The sequence below is a fragment of the Crinia signifera genome, chromosome 1 (assembly GCF_055691185.1).
Source record: "Crinia signifera chromosome 1, ASM5569118v1, whole genome shotgun sequence".
Lineage (NCBI taxonomy): Eukaryota > Metazoa > Chordata > Amphibia > Anura > Myobatrachidae > Crinia > Crinia signifera.
This window is the reverse complement of record NC_139217.1, coordinates 152510318-152531334: the sequence shown is the minus strand read 5'-3', so window position 1 is coordinate 152531334 and position 21017 is coordinate 152510318. Positions and strand designations below refer to the sequence as shown.

General features: G+C 47.7%; 1 protein-coding gene across 6 annotated transcripts in view; it reads left to right on the top strand.

Moving 5' to 3' along the window:
• The first annotated feature begins 11847 nt into the window (after positions 1-11847).
• Positions 11848-21017, top strand: part of ANKRD17 (ankyrin repeat domain 17) — a 117151-nt gene continuing 107981 nt past the window's right edge. For 5 of the 6 annotated variants that reach the window (XM_083174721.1, XM_083174730.1, XM_083174711.1 and 2 more), the window contains exon 1: positions 11856-12338. In XM_083174721.1, the coding sequence (XP_083030847.1) occupies positions 11937-12338 (402 nt within the window). In that variant the 5' untranslated portion in view covers positions 11856-11936. Of the gene's footprint in view, positions 12339-21017 lie in introns of all 6 variants that reach the window. The other variant, XR_014471456.1, reaches the window with a different exon arrangement.

Here is a 21017-nt window from a genome sequence, read left to right as displayed (position 1 = left end):
ACTGTATGTAAAGGAGGGATGTTCTATGTAAAAGGAGACTTATACTCCCCTGTTTATGTCCTCCTGTTGTCTTCCTTTTCACTGTCCCCTTCCGCGTTTGTGCATATAAAGAGACAAGGAAAGAAGAAAAAGGGCAATGTCCCTCGTGTAATACTGTTTTGACTGGATTGTCAAACACAAAAATATTTCAAAATTTCGAAAGACAAGGAGTGGTAATATATAGATGTATATATATATGGATATTGGAGGTTTTATCCCCCTTTTCCAATGCACTCACAATATATCAACTTCAATAACGCTTATCACAACTCCTGTATATGATCACATGGAGACTTCAAACAACGACTTTATGTTGGGGGTAGATCCCCCTACTCAAAGTACTCACTCAACATCCGTTGAAAATTCGTATATCGTATGGGTCTTTAATCCTCCGAATCTTCTATTTTGGGTCCTATAATATAACTCCCAAAGTAGAGGAGGAAAGGCAAAAATGACACTGCGAGATACTGTATATAGTAAAAACAAGTATCTCTTTATTTCAAAATAAACAGTGTCTAAAAAAACATGCAATGCTGTATAAACATGTACCACTTTGGAGCCACTAGTGCTACTGGGGACCGGTCAGACCTGAAAACCTGAGATGTTGAGACAGTGGGCAGGGTATTTGGGGCCCCGTTTACCTGACCACTGGTGTCTTGCAGGTGTTCCCGTTCAATAGACCATAGGCATCCAAAGGGTCAAAAAAGTGTAAGAGAGGATCGTCCACCGACGCGTTTCGATCCAAACCGGATCTTTTTGATCATATACAGGAGTTGTGATAAGCGTTATTGAAGTTGATATATTGTGAGTGCATTGGAAAGGGGGATAAAACCTCCAATATCCATATATATATACATCTATATATTACCACTCCTTGTCTTTCGAAATTTTGAAATATTTTTGTGTTTGACAATCCAGTCAAAACAGTATTACACGAGGGACATTGCCCTTTTTCTTCTTTCCTTGTCTCTTTATATGCACAAACGCGGAAGGGGACAGTGAAAAGGAAGACAACAGGAGGACATAAACAGGGGAGTATAAGTCTCCTTTTACATAGAACATCCCTCCTTTACACACAGTCATTAGCGCCCATATTTCATTGGTTCAAGTAAATCTCTTTTTTTGCACAGTTTCTATAAAAGGCTCGGGTGTGTCCTTTTCCAACTTGAATTAGAAATACAGGCAGCTTTCACTGCGCAGATCAGTGTAGACCCCACTTTTTTCTTTTTCTGAATGCACGACAGGCCCGTTGGGCACTATTCTTTATGCGTTTCAACTTTATTATTTCCTTTAGACCAGGCTCAAAGAATGTTCGGACAGATGCCCTTTCACGGAGTTTCCTTCCAAAACAGAAGTTAAAGAACCACCCATGTCAATTTTTCCAGGATCAATGATTCATTATGGTCTTACACAGACCCTTAAGGAACTGCTTCTCCAGGTTCAAGATCAGGCTCCCAGCCAAAAGCCCACTGAATGTCTGTTTGTTCCACCATCCTTTAGAAGGGAAATTTTGACAGAATTTCATGAGAGCAAAATTGCAGAACATCCCGGAATCAAGAAGACTTTAAAACTTCTGGTGGCCAGACATTGCTGCAGATACTAGAGAGTTTGTCCTTTCGTGTCCAGTCTGTGCGAGATATAAAACTCCTAGGACTGCGCCGATTGGACAATTGATTCCTTTGGCCACTCCTTTGAGGCCATGGTCACATATCGCCATGGACTTTGTGGTTGATTTGCCTGTTTCATCTGGACTCCAGGTAATTTGGGTCATTATAGACCGTTTCAGTAAAATGGCTCACTTTGTCCCCTTGCCACAGCTGCCGTCGGCAAAAGATTTGGCCAGGCTGTTCCTTCTCCATGTCTTCAGACTTCATGGCCTGCCCAAGGACATCGTGTCAGACCGAGGTCCTCAATTCGTGGCACGATTCTGGAGGAGTTTTTGTGCGGCCCTCAAAGTCAAATGCAGTCTAACCTCTGCTTATCATCCCGAGTCAAATGGTCAGACTGAACGACTTAACCAGTCCTTGAAGCAGTACCTGCGGTGTTTTGTCTCAAAGACACAAGATGATTGGTCAGAGTTCCTGCCCATTGCTGAGTTTGCATACAATAATGCATATCATACTTCCACCAAGATGTCCCCATTCTTTGCAGTTTATGGGTTTCATCCCAAAGCCAACGCTCTGGGGCCAGAAGGGCCAGTATCTTTATCTTCGTCCACTTCCCGATTGAGATTAATCTGGAAGGAGGTACATTTGGCTTTGAAAAGAACCGCGTTTCAGGAAAAGGTCTTTGCCGACCACTCTAGCAACCTTGTAAATTCAAGGTGGGGACAGGGTTTGGTTATCAACCCGTAATATTAAAATTTGCCAAACTTCAGCCAAATTTGGACCTAAATTCATTGGTCCATAATCTCGTGATCAAGAAAGTGAACCCTGTGGCTTTTTTTCGTTTGCAAATTCCTAGATCCCTCAGGATCGCTAATACCTTCCACTCCTATCTATTGAAGCCTGTAAAAGTTTCAAAGAAATTTTCACGGAAGGTGTCCCAAGGAAAAGCTCCAGTGAAGGTACACGGGCAACCAGAATATCTGGTCGAAAAAATCCTGGATTCCAAATTCTCGCAGGGGTCTCTACGGTTTCTGGTTCATTGGAAAGGATATGGGCCAGAAGAGAGATCATGGGTCTCTGAGAAAAACTTACATGCCCCAAGGCTGAAGATGGAATTCTTTCGGAACTCTCTGCAACCAGGGACGCTAGCCGTCTCCACGTCAGGACGCAACCCCCGGCGGAAGCCATCGGGGTTGCTTGGCAACAGAGGACGCCTACGACAGGCGCCGGAAACACCTCTTCCTGCTCTGGCGTTGCTGGGCAGCGTGCAGGACGCTGTCCAGCGCGCGTTATCCCAGCAGGGATTAATTAGGCTACTGCTGTAAGGATTCTGGGAGTATCCCCGGTACCCTAACTCTGTTGCCTCTGACTGGAATCGACGGACGTGTGCGGTGCTAGGCTTCACCTGGGCCCGTCTCGGCTGAAGGGCGAATTAGGTCCGCCCCACTCCGCTACAGGCAGGTCTTAGGAAATGACAACACGTCCACCAAGGCCAGGAGAGAGCAAGGGGAAAAAGCTAACTAAATCCCTATACCGGGGAACTCCCAGAAGCCCAAAGAAGTAATAAGGCTGAGCAGGTGACACTGACTGGTAACAATGCAAGTGAGATGATACACAATGAAATGGCAACAATGCTAATGAGATGTTATATAATGAAATGGCAACAATGCTAATGAGATGTAATATAAAGAAATGACTATAATGCCCAGTGACACCGTGTGTCAAAACTGTGTAAGGAGAAAGACAGGGTAACCCCTGACTTATCTGAGAAGATGACGGAGTCCCAGACCACCACTTGCAGATCTCTTGGGCAGATGAGTGTACAGCGGGGCAGACAAGCTGAATCCCAGACACAGCAGGACCAAACCAGGCAGGGCAGGACAGGCGTGGAGCAATAGGAAGGCTCACGACAGGAAACAGGACCAGGAACACACTCTGACATAGGCTGACAAAACGCTGACTGAAGCTGGACAGAGTGGACTACAACGAACTGAACAATGCAACTGAATACTTTAACTGGCACCGGAGTGTGTGAGCAGAGAGTCTTTATAGTGAGCACATTGCCTAAAGGTGAGCACTGCAGGCTAGAAGCCTAATTAAGACACACCTGAGTCCTGATGACACACCACTGAAAGTGAGCTGCAATGGCCCAGGCTGACCACTGGAGGCCACCAGCGAGTAAACACACACACAGGCTGGGATAAACCCAGGGAGCAGAATCCAGGGAAAACATGAAACTACACACAGAATATGTGAATCTGCGCATAACACAGATCCGCTGGAGGCGGATCCTAACAACTGCCCATTGTTTACACTCCCTTTTTAAGGGGAGTCAGCACCAGCCAGACCCCGCCGGTGATAGCTTCCGCTCTGACGCTGTCACCTGCCTGATCCCTCTTCTCCTGTTCCCGTGCCTGTCTGTTGCTGCTTGGAGCCATCCTGATCCTGTCAGTCAGTTCCTGGTTGCAGAGAAAAAGGAATAAATTCCTTTTAAAAGGATTTGCGCTGGAGGGTATAAGCAGCTTGATATAAATTGGAAGATGAATAGTGAGATTTTTACAAGCGCTAAGGAGAGGGAGGAGGGTGGGTACCATAGATATGCAGAGTGCAGAAGCAGGTAAAGAGGAGTAGATGAAATTAAATGAAATAAAAGTAATTTCATCTACTCCTCTTTACCTGCTTCTGCACTCTGCATATCTACGGTACCCACCCTCCTCCCTCTCCTTAGCGCTTGTAAAAACCTCACTAGTCAGTTCCTGGTACTGTAAGTTCCCCTTTTTGGGGGTCTGGTTCTTTTCCCTTTTGCAAGTTGCCCGTCTGGGTATTGTTTGGTTTATTAACCCTCCGTTTGATTCCTTGAGGGCATTTCCAGCAGTAGCTGGGTTTTCAGTGTCCCCTGTCTGGGTTTTGCCAGTTAGGGTTATCTTCTTTGTTCTGTGTTTGTGCCTATTGTTTCGTCGTGTGCTTTTGGTGTGGTGTATTTATATTGTGTATGCGACGCGGTCGCAGTTGGTGGCGACTAGGTCGCTGGCGCCTTTAGTCGCGTTAGTCAGTTTCGGCAAGTTGCCTTTTTTCCTTAATTTCAGTTAGGGTCCCTCAGCTAGATTATCCTTTTGACTGTACCCTGAGGGGGTCCCCGGTTCTTTGTTCTTACCTAACTCCTGGCTGCACCGGAGCTAGGGCGGGCTTAACTCGCCCTCCCAAATGTGGCGGCTACAGGCAAAGCCTAGTTCTCCCAGGAACCGGTCACCCAACTCTGGGGGTCAACAGAGGTAGCATAGGACTCCGCCGTGGCTGTTCTAAACAGCAGTCTCGGCTACGGGTGCACACCCAAAACCTAACACATTGAGCACTACACCCCAGTTTGTTGTCTATTTGGACTCCTAGATTCTTTTCAAGTACTGCATTACCCAATTCCTCCCCCGTTTAGGTTATAACTAGCACACTGGTTATGTCTCCCAAGGTGCATAACCTTAAGGTGGCCATACATCAGAAAGATATTGTACCCAATCATACAATCTCAATTGATTATAAGATGGATTGTATGCAGATTGTGCGCACATCTTGTGTACACAAATCATACAATCAATCATCAGATGGATTGTATGACTGATTGTATGATGGATTGTATGCAGATTGTGTGCACATCTTGTATACACAATCATACAGCAGATGGATTGTATGACTGATTGTAAGATGGATTGTGTGTAGATTGTGTGTCCAAAAACCACCAAGGACTGCCGGGGATTTCAAGGGAAATTGTACACAATCATGAGCGCAATCGATCTTAAGATCGATCTTTCTGATGTATGGCCAGCTTAACATTTATCTACATTGATAGTTATCATTATTGTTTATTTATTTATATGTCACCACAAGGGTTCTGCAGTGCCTAACAATAAATAAATAAGCAAAAACAAGAATACAACTATTTACAGTACAAGGCAATTAAGGATAGATTCATAAATAAAGACAATTTCATCCGGGGGGAATGGCCACTGAAGTCATTATTTGGGTGGCAGAGATCTGGGGTGAAATGTAATATGATGAGAGATTCAGAAAGTGAGAGATTTGGTAAGAAAGCTCCAGTTTTTTTTAAAGTGGCAATAATTGACACTTCAAAATCAAATCAGTGTAAATGATTGCCACTTTTAAAAAAACTGTAGATATCTTACCAAATCTCTCACTTTCTGATTCTCTCATGCTATTACATTCACCCCTAGGGTTAGGTGATGTTAAATCAGGCAGGAATCTGATTGGTTGATAAGGGCATATACCGTATTTAATAGCACTCCCATCATAATACAATTACCCTGAGGAAAGAGGACCCTGCTTTTGAGAGCTTACATTCTAAATGTATTACCAGCTATTCACATAGCGCACATTAGGCCTGATTATGGTTCACTCGCAAAAGCAAAATCTACGTTGCCGTGTAAAAATAAAGCAGCCCAAATTTACTCTGCACAGAAACAAAATAACTCACCCAAATCTCTTTCTACACATGTTATACAGTACCTGCCCCACCTGCAGTGCACATGGTTTTGTCCATTAGAGAGAGAATTTGAACTAGAATAGAATCAACTTTATTGGCCATGTGTGCTTGTGCACACTAGGATTTTTTTGTGGATATACAGTGCAGCATCAAGCAGGGATGAAGGGGGGGGGAGGGTGGCATTACATTGAGACGTTCACTAGAGAGTGAACCAGAATTAGGCCCATATTCCGCAGTGCTTTACAGAGAATATTTGAGCACTTACATCTGTCCCTGCCGCATTGGAGCTTACAATCCATATTCCCTACCACATGTACACGCACACACATTTATTCTAGGGTTAATTTTGTTAGGAGCCAATTAGCCTACCAGTATATTTTTGGATTATGGGAAGAAACCGGAGTACCCGGAGGAAACCCACGCAAGTACGGAGAGAATATACAAACTCTGCACAGGGCCATGGTGGGAATCAAACCTATGACCTCACTGCTGTAAGCAAGTAATGCTAAGCATTAGAGTCCGTGCTGCCACGAACGGTGTCAGCATATAAAACATGAGATTTGGGGGGTGAGGGTTGTGCAAATGCTGTCGTGTTTAAAACTGGGTAGGCTGAGTAGCAGCTCTCAGCATATAAAGCAGGCAGGGCTGCCAAGAGAAATGTTGGGTCGCGGGACTAACCAAATAGGAAGGGCCCACCTTTTCCTTTTTGAATTCCCGGTATGCCTGGTGAGACTTCAGGTGTCGCATCAAAGACTTCACTACTCAACCTCCACATTCGTTCATGGTTAGTTTATGACAAATTATACTTGATAGACTCCATTCCTGTGCCCCTTTCTGTCCAGGCCCTGGACTGTTAAACCAGTGACGCACCCCATAGGCAAACGCAGGTGGGGTTTCTGGTTGCCCAGAAACCCCCCTCCTTCTGGCAAGTGCCTTGAAATTATGACAAAAATAACACTGGTATATAATAGGGCTGCCACCACATCATGAAGTGTAAGCGACAGAGCAGAGCAGCTGCACGTGCCTAGTGTACCAGCTTCTTCTACCACATTTACTGTATGTGTGGATCTGAGCCCTTAAACATCACAATAGACCAGAGAGCAGCTGCCAGGAGGAAGAGACAGGAGCCTTACCATGAAGTGAGAGATTGTGAGATTAGAAAATGCAGTACAGTACTTGTTCTATTAAGTTTGTGTATTTATTATATGTTTAACTTTTTTCCTGACCACTTATCTTATTTAAATGAAGGAAGATAGAATGAAGAGATGCAGGTTGCGCTAAGAGCAGCTCACTGTTAAAGTTGCAGTAAGAAGGGTAACACAACACCCTTTGAACTGAAATGTGAGGAGTGTAAAGGCCCCCATACACTATCCGATTTTGGGACGATTTCATCCGATTTCGGTACTTTGTGCCGATAATCGGGTGAAATCGGCCCAAAATCGCAGGTGTGTGATATCTGATCCGATCCGATGCGCGGTCCTGTGCGCATCGGACCAGGGAGATCGGACGGTCAGTACATACGATCACGGCCGACCTCCCTGTATGCATATGGGTGCCCACATGACAGGCATATGATGAGAGCACCGCCGCCCCCTGCCCCTCATATCAGTATCCAGTGTATAAAAATACAAATTTTCAGGGCTGTTACCACTCCCCCAGACTCCCGTACTTACTCCCATAAACTGCAGAGTGAAAGATTTTGGATTACATGTGGAAACCATTCTCTAAAAATCTTGCGTTTGCCACTGCATCCCCACCTCATGGCAAAGGGTAATACACTATGTGGGTGCTTCTGGTTGACACGCAGGGCTGCATGTCATTTTTTAGCACACCTGCTGCTGCCCCCCTTCGCAGGGTGAATTTGCCCACATGGCATGCGAATTGATGTTTTGCATAATCATTCCACGGTCCCCTCCAGGACACGCACAAGCCTAGGACACCTGAGAGTGTCTTAGATTTGCGTATGCGCACCACATCATTCGATGGTCGTCAACCATCGAATGATGTGCTGCGCACATGCAAATCTATGACACTCTGAGGTGTGCTAGGCTTGTGTATGTCCTGGAGGGGAACATGGCGGGCAGCTAACATCTAGTGATGTCAGTTGCCTGCCCCCAGCAGCCGCCGTCTCCCCACACACCAGCACCAGTGCGTAGAAATGCGCATGCGCAATAAATAAACATTGCGCATGGACCAGAATAAGGTCCTATGTATGTGGGACAGACTGGAAGCAGCATGCAGTGAGTCGCACTAGTGTCACAGCATGCAGAAGGAGCATGCCGTAGTTAAAGGAGCATACAGTAGGAGAAGTGATGAAAGGAGCATGCAGTAGTGGAAGCAACATGCAGTAGGAGCAGCAGTATTGGAAACAGCATACCTCCCAACTGTCCAAATTCTCATGGGAACATCCTGTTTTCGTGGGGCGTTCCCACGTGTTATCCAGGCCGGCAGTGTCACGCAGCTGGGGGGGGGGGGGTTGTGTGTGTTAGTTGGGATTTTACCATCACAGAGCTTCTGGCCATGCCTCACAGCAGTTCTGTGGGAGTCCCCCTGTTAGAGAGCTGCTGGCAATGCCCCAAGTGGCAAAACGGGAGTGATGCAATTTGTAGGCCACACCCCTTGCCAACATTCCGTGCCCAGGGCAGGCGACAGGGGGGGTCAAAGGGGACAACTGTACCGGGCCCCAAGCTTGTGAGGGGCCACAAAATTTTGAGGGGCTCATGGGCTGTAAGCATTACTGTGGCAGTGCAGTGCCTAGCAATGGTTTATAAAGGCACCCGCCTGGATTTCTGTAAGGGTACTTACCCGGTCCCCCCTCCAGTATTAGTGATTATAACTTATGTTTCTTTTGTAACAATAAAAAAAAACACAATTAATATGCAGTATACTAAAATGTTCTACTCAAGGGCATGTGGTTGGGGGGGGGGGGAGGGGGCAGGGTACTTGTGGAGTATCACGGCTCCCACGACCTGCATCGTATGCAGATCGTATGCTAAAAATCGCATCGCATCGAATCGCATGTGGAATACGATGGCATACGATGCGATGCGATGTTTTACCGATTTTTGACCATTTTTGCTCAAAAATCGTATGCCATCGAATGCCATATGTAGTGGCATACGATGGCATACGATGCGATGTTTTACCGATTTTTGACCATTTTTGCTCAAAAATCGTATGCCATCGAATGCCATATGTAGTGGCATACGATGTGATACAATGTTTTACCGATTTTTGAGCATTTTAGCTCAAAAATCGTATGCGATTGCATCGGATGCCATACGATGCGATGCGATGGCATCCGATTTTGCACTGAAATGCATCAGAATGCATTGAAATGTGTATTAAAGTAGTGAAATGCCCCCAAATGCCATTTTTCATAGTGCACCACCCCCACTATCAACGTCAACCCGAAGCGTGGCGAGCGGCGGCGGTACGCGTCCTACGACCTTTTCATACCCCCACTATCCACGTCGGCGTGGAGTCGAGAATAGAATAGTGTGGCGAGCGCAGCGAGCCCGAAGCGTGGCGAGCGGACGTGGATACCTTTACAGCTATACGCGTCCCCTCGCGGGCTTCACAGGTATCCGCGTCCGCGCGCCACGCTTCGGGCTCGGTGGCTTGCTGCGCTCGCCACACTAATCTATTCTCAACTCCACGACGACGTGGATAGTGGGGGTATGAAAAGGTCGTAGGACGCATACCGCCGCCCCTCGCCGGCTCGCTGCGCTCGCCACGCTTCGGGTTGACGTTGATAGTGGGGGTGGTGCACTATGAAAAATGGCATTTGGGGGCATTTCACTACTTTAATACACATTTCAATGCATTCTGATGCATTTCAGTGCAAAATCGGATGCCATCGCATCGCATCGTATAGCATCCGATGCAATCGCATACGATTTTTGAGCTAAAATGCTCAAAAATCGGTAAAACATCGTATCGCATCGTATGCCTCTACATATGGCATACGATGCCATGCGATGGCATACGATTTTTGAGCAAAAATGGTCAAAAATCGGTAAACCATCGTATCGCATCGTATGCCACTACATATGGCATACGATGCCATGCGATGGCATACGATTTTTGTGCAAAAATGGTCAAAAATCGGTAAAACATCGCATCGCATCGTATGCCACTATATACGATGGGAGCCGTGATACTCCACAAGTACCGGGGGCAGAGATATCAGTGTACCGGGCCCCAAGATTTCTGTGTACTGGGCCCCAAGATTTCTGTTGCCAGCCCTGGCCGTGCCCACAAGATACAGCCGCATACCGAGTCCCTCTTTAGGTTCTTCAAATACTGGGGCAGATGTATTAAGCCTTAACAAGAGATAAATGCAAGGGTGACAAGGAGAGATAAACATCCAGCCAATCAGCTCCTTACTGACTTTTTTCAAACACAGGCTGTAACATGGCAGTTAGGAGATGATTGGCTGGACGTTTATCTCTCCTTATCACCATTGGATTTATCTCTTGTTAAAGCTTAATAAATCTGCCCCAATGGGAGGTATGCAACAGTAGGAGCAGCAGCTGTAGTGGAAACAGCATGCAGTGGTAGAAGTGATGGCAGGAGCATGCAGTAGCAGAAACAGCATGCAATGAGTCACAGTAACGGAAGCAGCAGCAGTGAGTGTGGTGCAGAGCATAGTAGACAGCGCATTACTTGCAACTTCTCCTCACCTAACCCCAGAAAGCACACGCCCACCTCTCTCTCAGCAGGGCCACACATGCCCTGAGCCTCAACGTCACTCCCATCCTGAGTGAGAGGAAAGGGGCGTGGTTTCAGCTGCTAAAGCATGAGGCAACGCAGACTAGGGATGACCATTGGTGCAGTTGCCATCGATAGCGATTCTGCAAACCAGCCATCAATAGTCGTAAACTAGCCATCAATAGTCGAGTTTTAGCTATCGATGGTCATCCATGATCTTTGACTGAATGGCCCGTGGGGGCCAATAAGTACTCGGAGGCGGCAGAGCCGAATTTCCCATTAGGCACGTGAGGCCCCGGCCTAGGGGCGGCACATGTTTGGGGGCGGCACTTGGATGCCTGTGATAGTACTGTCAGCCCAAAATGTACCAATAACTGCAAAATATCCACTGTACTGTACTATATTCTATCTTAAATAGAGTGTAAATGGATGGGACATGCAGATACTGCCCCTATAAACTGTCCTACTTAGTAAACATTATTGTTGTGCCTAGGGGCGCCCTCATCCCTAAATCCGCCCCTGGGAGGCGGGACTTCCAGGTGATGGAATTATGCTCTGTGTCCTGGCACCTTGGGGGGGGGGGGGAATTGCCATTGATTCTCCATCTGGTTCTCCCACAACGATGGCAAAAGTAGTCAACATAGGCCATGTTCGATGGCCATCCCTAGCCGACTCTTGTAGATCGCACATGCAGCAGCAGATGCTACGTTTGCCCAGCGAATAGCGGTTCCGCTACCTGCCTATACTCATAGCTGCGTGTATACTAACGTGTATCTCATCTGACAGCAACGTGTTTCAAACCGCCGGCGCAGGCTGGCTAATAACAAATATAATACATATAGATAGCGCGGTGACAGCGAACGGGTGTGTGCGGGCGCGCTCCGGAGTAGATGAGTGCTCGCTTGCCCCGGGCGATCATCATCCGGGACCGTCACCCGCCGGCCACCGGCACCTGCATCTCCCCTTCAGGTACGGGCGGCCCGTGAGATCGCGGTGACGTCACATATATCGCGAGACCCTGGCCAGGGACTGAGGCAGCACAGCAGCAACAGCGCAGTGTCTGAGGAGGAGGAGGCCGGGGAGACATGATGATGATGGAGCCACCGTTACCGCCAGCCCAGGAACCGCAACAGCCGCCGGGCGGAAACCAGGAGGACGAGGAGGAGAAGAACCAACTTCAGGCCCCTAGCGGCGGCCACGGAGTGCTTAGTGAGCCGCCTACAGAGCTCAGCAAGTCGGCCAGGGGCCTGGTCAGGATGTGCGACCTGCTGCTGAAGAAGAAGCAACAGCGGCAGCGGAGACAGCAAGGAGCCGGGGCCTTGCCGTCCTCCCCCACCAGGGCAGGGCCTCCGGGCAGAAGCCGCAGGCAGAAGCGCAGCCGGAGTAGCCGCACAGCCAGCAGCAGCGATACAGACAAGAGCAGCGAGAGCGGCGGCAGCAGCAGCAGCAGCCAGGAGGACGAGGAGGAGGAAGAAGAGGTGTCCGAGGTGGGAACCCCCTGGGCAGGCGGGATGTGGGCAGGGGGCAGGGAGAGAGACACACACACGTGTCCTCTCGTTCTGTGCGTACTACACGTATGTCTGTGTGATCCATGTTGTGTAACTGCTCTCTGGTGTACAATACATGCAGCATCTCACCGCCCATAGTCACATAACACGTCAGTCCCTGGGACTCTCTGGCATTGCATAGCGGCTCTCTCAATGCAGTGGTGGGAATTATTGTGCACAGGTACCTGTTGCTGTCATCCTCCCTGTAGTGTAGACCAGGCATGTCCAAATGATGGATACAAACTACAAGTCCCATCATGCTTTGCCACTGTTTTGCTATTAGGGCAGTGGTTCCCAAACTGTGCGCCTAGGCTCCCTGGGGTGCCTCGGGACACTTGCAGGGGTGCCCCGGGTTGGTGGTCCAGGACCATTTCAAATTATTTATGATCAATTATTTCTGGACAAACCCCCCCCCGGCTTATCTGGTCCAGGTCCTCCTGGACCCGGAAGGTAACACCTTCATCCCCCTAGTGACGCAGCCGGACGTCCTTCCGGCTGCAGGGGGGAGGAGGAGGCGGCGTCAGGGACAGCCTGCTTAGCTGTCCCCGGCGTGAGGGGGGCAGGGAGGTGACGGAGACCTCCCGAACACCACATTCCAGGTATCGCGGGGGGCCTCTGTCACCGCACCGCGATGCCAGCCGCATATGTTAGTACATATGCGCTGGCATCGCGGCAATGTATATTAATGCATCCCGCCCAAAATGTAAACACAATATACTTAATTTGATATATATTTTTTGGGGCCTAGGGGTGCCTTGGAAAAATTCTGATACTCTAGGGTGCCGTGATTAGAAAAAGATTGGGAACCTCTGTATTAGGGAATGCTAAAACTATGGTAAGGCATGCGTAGTTTCACAACAGCTTGGGGGCCACAGTTTGGACATACCTGCTGTAGACTATTAAGTCCTAATTATGTAGTGCAAAATGTAGATAACAAAGCATCCCCGTTTTACTATGAAGGTGGCTTTTATTCTAAGGTGTAGATTTATTAAGCTCCGTGAAGTGACAAAGTGTCTGGTGTTCATCACCAGCCAATCATCTCCTACCTGTCATATTTTAAACCAAGCCTGTAACTTCACAGTTAGGAGCTGATTGGCTGGTAATAAAGTACCAACCACATTATCACTTCACCGAGCATAATAAATATGCCCCGAAATTCCTTGGCTTATGTTCAGAACATGGGTTACGCTAACTTTTTTTCCCCTCACATAGTGCCCTCTTAAGCTATGGACCCAATGGAGGGAATCCTTTTCCCTGCCAACTCCTAACCCTCAATTTCTACAGCCTAACCCTAAAGGTCCATCCACAATGGGTAATTATGGACAGTGATGATCGCTATCATCGCTGGGGGGGAAAGACGCTCAATGCGTACACACCTAGCTGCTTTCCCCCCATCGCGGTAAGCAGGGGGTGGATGGCTTTGCATATCGCTGCACTTTGCAAAGCCATCCTTAAAGCCATCCTTCTGCTGTTAATACCACCAAGCAGCAGCGCTCATCGCTGGGCCATACACACTGGGTGGCTTTGAGCTGGAAGCAGCTCAAACTTGCTGCTTTCAGCTCAGTCGCCCAGTGTGTATGGGCCTTAAGGGCTATTTTACACTATCTGGTTTGACAGGATGGCAAAAAGCCAGACAAACTCTGTCAATCTTTTTGCCTCTCTTATGCACCTGCTCAGTGACTGGGGGGTATGTGTATGAAGCAGTTATAAGGTAGAGTAAAAGTACCAGGCACTTTATCCCTTATCACTGCTTCATACCCCACAGTGCTGTGCAAATTCGGGGGTGGCATTTACCTATGATGTCAGACTGGCGGTAGCCACAACAGCACACCAAAAAACTGTGTGTGTGTGTGTAAGGTCCCATAGCTCCTGGTGCAACACTGACATGTTAGGAAGGCCTGGCAGCCGGGCCATGTGAAAGGCCCCCACAACCCTCATTTCACATTATTTATTACCAGTTATTTATAGTGCACAAATATTCCTCAGCGCTTTACAGAGCATATTTGAACATTCACATCCTTCCCTGCCCCAGTGGAGCTTACAATCTATATTCTCTACCACATGTACACAAACACTCATTCATTCTAGGGTTAATTTTTTTTAGGAGCCAAAATAACCTACCAGTATATTTTTGGAATGTGGGAGGAAACCCACGCAAGCACAGGAAGAATATACAAACTCCGCACAGTTAGGGCCATGGTGGGAATCAAACAATGAACTCAGTGCTTTGAGGCAGTAATGCTAACACAGTTTGTTGACATCCTGCGTTTTTGTTGTCCGTGAAAAATTATATAGTGTAAAATAGCACTAAAACTCTTGTCGCCCCTCTCCCTGTAGCCTAGCCCTCTTATTAGTGTCTCCCGTCTCCCCACCCCCACCCTGTGTACTTAGACAGTATTTCGGGCATCGGTATTGCGACTGCTGACAACCAAGATGTTAAACATGTCCGATATATACCATACTATCCATTATGCAGGAAACTCTTGACTAAAGATGTATACACACTGGGGCGATAAGGGCTGAAATCGCTTGAAATATTGTCGCAGGCGACCATATTGCCAGTGATGGCAGTGTGCCCCGGCGATAAATCGATGGGTGCGTGCTCCCGTTTTCAGCCTCGTTCTAATCGCTCCTGCGACCAGCTGATTACCTCTGCGGCACTGAGGCAGAGGTTCCCTTTCATCAGCGACCATCTCTGGTCTCTGATGAAAAGGAGAAACTGAGCAATATATTGCTAGCAATATATAGCTGAGCAATATATCTCCCCCGTGTGTACGGGGCTTTACACAGGTTCTGTGGCTGGCTAAATTCAAGTTCTAATCAGCCACATGTGTAATTAATGAGTGTTTCAGTTTAAAGGGATGGCAATGGCATGGTCAGTGTGAGTGTGTATCTATCTTTCTATCTATTGCAATCTAATTCCCAGATGGGAACAAATGGCACTCAGGAGACGGTTTTTGGATTGAAACAATCAAAGTGTATTGAGGATGTTTCTCATCCCCCAAAACGTCCCCAATACACTTTGTTTGTGTCATTCCAAAAACCATCTCCTGAGTGCCATTTGTTCCCATCTGGGCACCGGGGGCAAGTTGGTTATTGTTGTTTATGGAGTGCCAGCAGAATATTTTTCATGGCACCCCTAGGCCAAAAATTGGTTACTAGTTTTAGGAAAGATATGAAATAAGTTGTGATTTAAATGTTTTCCTTCGCTCCACTTATGTGGTGAGAAACAGGATTCACTTCTGTTTACCCACATATTCTTAACTGGAAGCCAAAGCACTGATTCTGCCTATTTCATTGGCCATAAATAACTTGAACCACCAACCTAAGGCACCCCAGGGAGCCTAGGCGCACAGTTTGGGAACCACTGATCTAATCTATCTATATATTATACCAATGCCAGGGGTCCAGCACAGCCTCTTAATTAGGTCCTCGCTGGGTGCCCGTACAGAGACTACATGCAGTAACATTGGTTCTCAACCTCTGTCCTCAAGGATCCACAACACGTTTTCCAGGTCACCTGGCAGGTGAACAGGTGTACTCATTAGTCACTGACACATTTTAAAAGATCACAGGTGGAGCCAATTATTTCACCTTTGATTTGTGTGTGAAGACCTGGAAAATGTGCACTGTTGGGGGTCCTTGAGGACTGAGGTTGAGAACCACTGCAGTAACAGACAGCGCGGCATTCCAAAACTTGCTATAAACCGTAACTTTTATTGAAAGGCAACGTTTCAATGCCACTACGGCATTGTTAAAATACATGCTTGCATGTGTTGTTTTTTATAATTTATTTTTTATAAATATTTATTAGGAAACTGGCGCCCCCTGAATTCCATACCCCGTGCTGAGCCATGTGCTACACACATGCGATCTATGCTAACCACTTTTTTTCCCCTATGCTTGCGCGGCAATCTAATTAGGCTACACAAGGCAACCCCTGGGACCTTGCTTCGCCATCGCTATAGGGTGTACACACGGAGCAAGCCGTTCTTAGTTTCTACTAATCTTAGACCATATCACTACGTATGTAGGGGCATTTTCTTGGGCCAAGTATGGTTCTATTTGCACCTGTTTCCTCTTTGGGGAAAGGTACAATCTGCTACATATAGTGCTTACCTCTGGAGATATTCATTCTTAAGCCCATTTTCTTGCAAGGTAAGTTTGCAGCCAACACATGTTAACTCATAGGGCAAGAATCAATAGTTGTCAGCACCAGTAGATGGTGCCTAATGGAGCTATTCAATTGTTTCTCCATTCGGGTGTTGTCCTTTGCCAGCACAAGCATTTCGGCTCCGACCCCCTGGAGGTCTTGGGATGCAATGAATTAAGAGTGACTTCTTTGATCACTTCAAAGGGACTTTTTTTGCAGTGTGTCCAATACTATTTTTGGGAGTAGTTGCTTTATGTGGCCCAACCCTACCCATCTCAATGGTGTAACAAGCACATTAAAATAAAATATTGTGTGCTTACTGTTGGCGGCAATTTAATAGCCTTTGGCAGTGCTGAAAGCTGGTCTAATTGAAGATGCCCCTAAGGGCCGTAGCAATATATATTTTTTTGCTGGCATATCAGCTAGTCATCCCCTGGGGGTGGCAAGTTGAAATGTGCAAGAATTCACCCATTTAAATGCTGAAACGGAGCTTCTTATGGCGCACCCATTACTGTGGTCGGGTTTAGCTGCTATGCGCGACTAAACCCAACCTTAATAAGCATGATCAGTGTGGTAAACATTCATTGAATATCAAAAAATAAATAAATCAATTAAAGATGTAAAGCTACGGGATATCAGGGGTGATATATAAATTGAATATAGCCCAAAGGCTTTAAAACTAGTAACCTGCCCATCAAAATGACTGATTTGCTGGGAGCTGTGGCTCTTGTCATTCTGATGGGGCGTGCCTGAACGGAGCAACACTTGAATTGCTCCATCTGGGGCTATCTAGTGGTCATTGGCTAACCAAAGCGGTGAGGAGCAGTGTTAAGGCCCCCATACACTAGCCGATTTTGGTCAGATTTCAGCCAGATCAGTCGGATCTGGCCGAAATCGGACCAAAATCGGCTAGTTTTGATGTCCCCTCAGATCCGATGCGCGGTCCCGTGCGCATCGGATCTGCGTCGGGTGGTCGGACCTGCTGCACGTCCGACCACCCGACTTGGGACCTAGTGGGGCAGCGAGGCGGTAGAGGGAGCAGGGGGGGCTGGGGACGCTGCGGGGGACACAGGCGGCATAGAGCCGCGCAGGGGGAGCCGGCGGGAGCTGTCAGTATTGAATAAAAAAAAAAAGCCCATACAATGCATGGGCGGCCTGTGATTGGCTGAGCGCTCTTTCAGCCAGTCAGCAATTGGCTGAGAGAGCGCTCAGCCAATCACAGGCTGCCCATTCATTGTATAGGCTTTTTTTTTCTAGCACTGACAGCTCCCGCCGGCTCCCCCTGCCCGGCTCTATGCCGCCTGTGTCCCCCGCAGCGTCCCCAGCAGCGGGGGACACAGACGCTGTCCCCGCAGCGTTACCAGCAGCGGGGGACACAGACGCTGTCCCCGCAGCGTTACCAGCAGCGGGGGACACAGACGCTGTCCCCGCAGCGTTACCAGCAGCGGGGGACACAGACGCTGTCCCCGCAGCGTCCTCAGCAGCGGGGGACACAGACGCTGTCCCCGCAGCGTCCCCAGCCCCCCTGCTCCCACCTCTGTAGCCCCCCCCCTGCTCCCCGGGTTTTTTACATGTGATAAATCGAGACGATTTATCACATGTAAAAAATGGCACATCAAGTGCCAATCTAATCAAGCTCCCCCGGGGAGCAGCCGGGGAAGCTCAGGGGGAAGTCGGGGGCGACTTGTCCTAAGGACAAGTCGCCCTAGTGTATGGGGGCCTTTAGGCTTTTATTATATAATCTATCCTTATTAAAATTGTGAGAATGTAGATTTGTAATTGTCACACTATAAAATTAGCATTTTTTTTTTTTTAAGGACTGCTATGTCTAGTTGTCAGCATGAAAGCCTAGAAAGTGATTTAAATTCTAGTGTACATCTGTAGAAATGACTGTATTCAAATTGCAGAATAAGGAGGTGAGACATGCATATAACTATAGCAGTGATGGGTGACATGAGTTCATCCATGCCTCCACTTGCATTCCTAGTTCCTCCTTGATCTGTTGTGATATTTGGTTACTCGTGTATTATAGTGGCGCCCCCGATGTACATCGCGCAATGTTTTTATCGCATGGCATGCGATGCGACGCGATTTTTGCCCCCTATGCGATGAAACATTGTATAAGCACCCTAAAGGGTGCTTTTAAGCACCCTAATGGGTGCTTACAATGTGAAATGTACCCCCACGCCATCCCCCCACTATAAACATGAACCCGAAGCGTGGCGAGCGCAGCGGTACGCGCCCTCCGACCTTTTCATACCCTCACTATCCACGTCGGCGTGGAGTTGAGAATAGAAAGTGCAGCGAGCCACCGAGCCCGAAGCGTGGCAAGCGGACGCGGATACCTGTGAAGCCCGCGAGGGGACGCCGATACCTGTGAAGGTATCCGCGTCCGCTCGCGGGCCTCGCTGCGCTCGCCACACTTTCTATTCTCAACTCCACGCCGACGTGGATAGTGGGGGTATGAAAAGGTCGGAGGACGCGTACCGCTGCGCTCGCCACGCTTCGGGTTCACGTTTACAGTGGGGGGGTGGCGTGGGGGTGCATTTCACATTGTAAGCACCCATTAGGGTGCTTATACAATTTTTAATCGCATTGTATGTCATACAATTTTAAAATTGTATGACATTGTACAATATCGCGTCGCATACCATCGCATGCCTTATGGTATGCGATGCGATGGGCGCCGCTATAATACACAAGTACCGATATTTGTTATATCTTTGTGAATTTAGGTGGTGATTTTGGTTTACTTGCTATTTTGCGAGTTCTGTCCTGATTGGGGTTTGCACAGCTCCCCTTTGCGAATGGCTTCAGCGACTTGCATAGTCGCCGAGCCGTTCGCAAGTTTCGGGGACAGGGATCGCCCATGGAAACACTGCGCGTTCCCATGGATACAAGGGCAGGATGATGTCTGTGGGGTGGTGGGCAGCTGCTATCAAAGGATGTCGGCCTCCTGCCCCGACTTTGTCCAGTCACTCGCAAATAAATTCCCACTGACTTTTATTTGCGAAGATCATTCAATGGTCGATATCTCCTTTAGCAAAGACACGTGAGGGGATGTGTCTTCGTTACACAACCCCTCGCATGTTAACAAGGGGATTCGGCAGCCAGGGTGCAGGTATTTGGAGGAGCGGCGTCTCAGGTGCTCGGTAGGCTGTACAGAGCAAACTAGAATCACCCCCTGAGTTTGAAAGTCCTGTTGAGGTGTTCTTACAGTTAGGTGTCTCTATACATGATAAAGTGTATCAACTCACTGTTGAGATTAAGTTATGTTTTTGTAGTTTATTGGGCCATCTCATGAGGCCCCCAAGTGCATCAGGTTGCCTTACTGAGCTATGGTTTTATGGTGTCTTTTCATGGATTTACAGCAAATATCTTGGTTCAATGGTGCTTTGTCATTGCTAGCCTGATTGAAACATGTTTCAGTTGGATGATATTAAGGTGAAACCACAAATAGCTCTTGTGCTATCTGTGCTTGTTAGGGAATTTAGTGAGTATTTGCTCATACCTAACATGAATTGCTTCTATATTCATTATGAAATGAGTTGGGCTGGGCTTCTGTATGTGCCTGAGTCACAAGGAAATTACTGACCAGCAGGGTTCTCCCACGAGCTGTTGCTGCTGCTATCCTGCATATCTTAAAACAGTTTTACATCACAAATGCCAGGTCGCATCCGGGATTTGGACATGGGCTACCCCACATTTGCGAGGTGAAGCTCCCTTCAGCAACCAGGCAATAAGCCAGGTCGATGAAGTCACATGGGGGCAGAACAGTGGCACAATATCTGAGGTTGGGGGAGAAGGCAAGGCTTGGAGCTGACCCTGCCTCTTCCCTATAGTGTAAACTGGATCCAGGTCGCTGAACTTGGTTTACCTGTTTAAATTGCTCAGCAACCCGGGTCCAATACGGGTAAAACCCTTCTTTTAACCCGGGTCGGAATGCTGGGTTGCTGTACCCGTGTTTTCTAAATGAGACCCGGGTTGACCTGGCAACAACTCGGGACGGACTCCCAATTATTTGTGCGGTGTGAAAGAGGTATTATGATTTAAAAAAAAACTATTAGGAAATGTGCAATACCACATGACTGTCAGTGATCAATGTTCCTTGTGCCTGCAGGAATTTTTTGTTTTTTTGTTTCTGCTTTTCCTTTGGGGCTCAGTGGATGTATATATATGTAAGTTGCACATTTGGGAATACGCATTCCAAACTGCTTTTATATTAATAGTGAAACATTGCAATGAAAAACATGGCGCGCTATGCCTAGTCATACACCAGCTGGACCTTGTCTACTTTACCCTGTTTCCCCGATAATAAGACCTACCCCGATAGTAAGCCCTACCCTGATTTCTGGACAACGGTCGAAAATAAGCCCTAGCTAAATCCCCATTTTGCCCAGTCCCTGTGCTAAACTTCCAGCTCCCCCTCTCCCCCCTAACCCCGCATGATATGGATGCTACTGTTA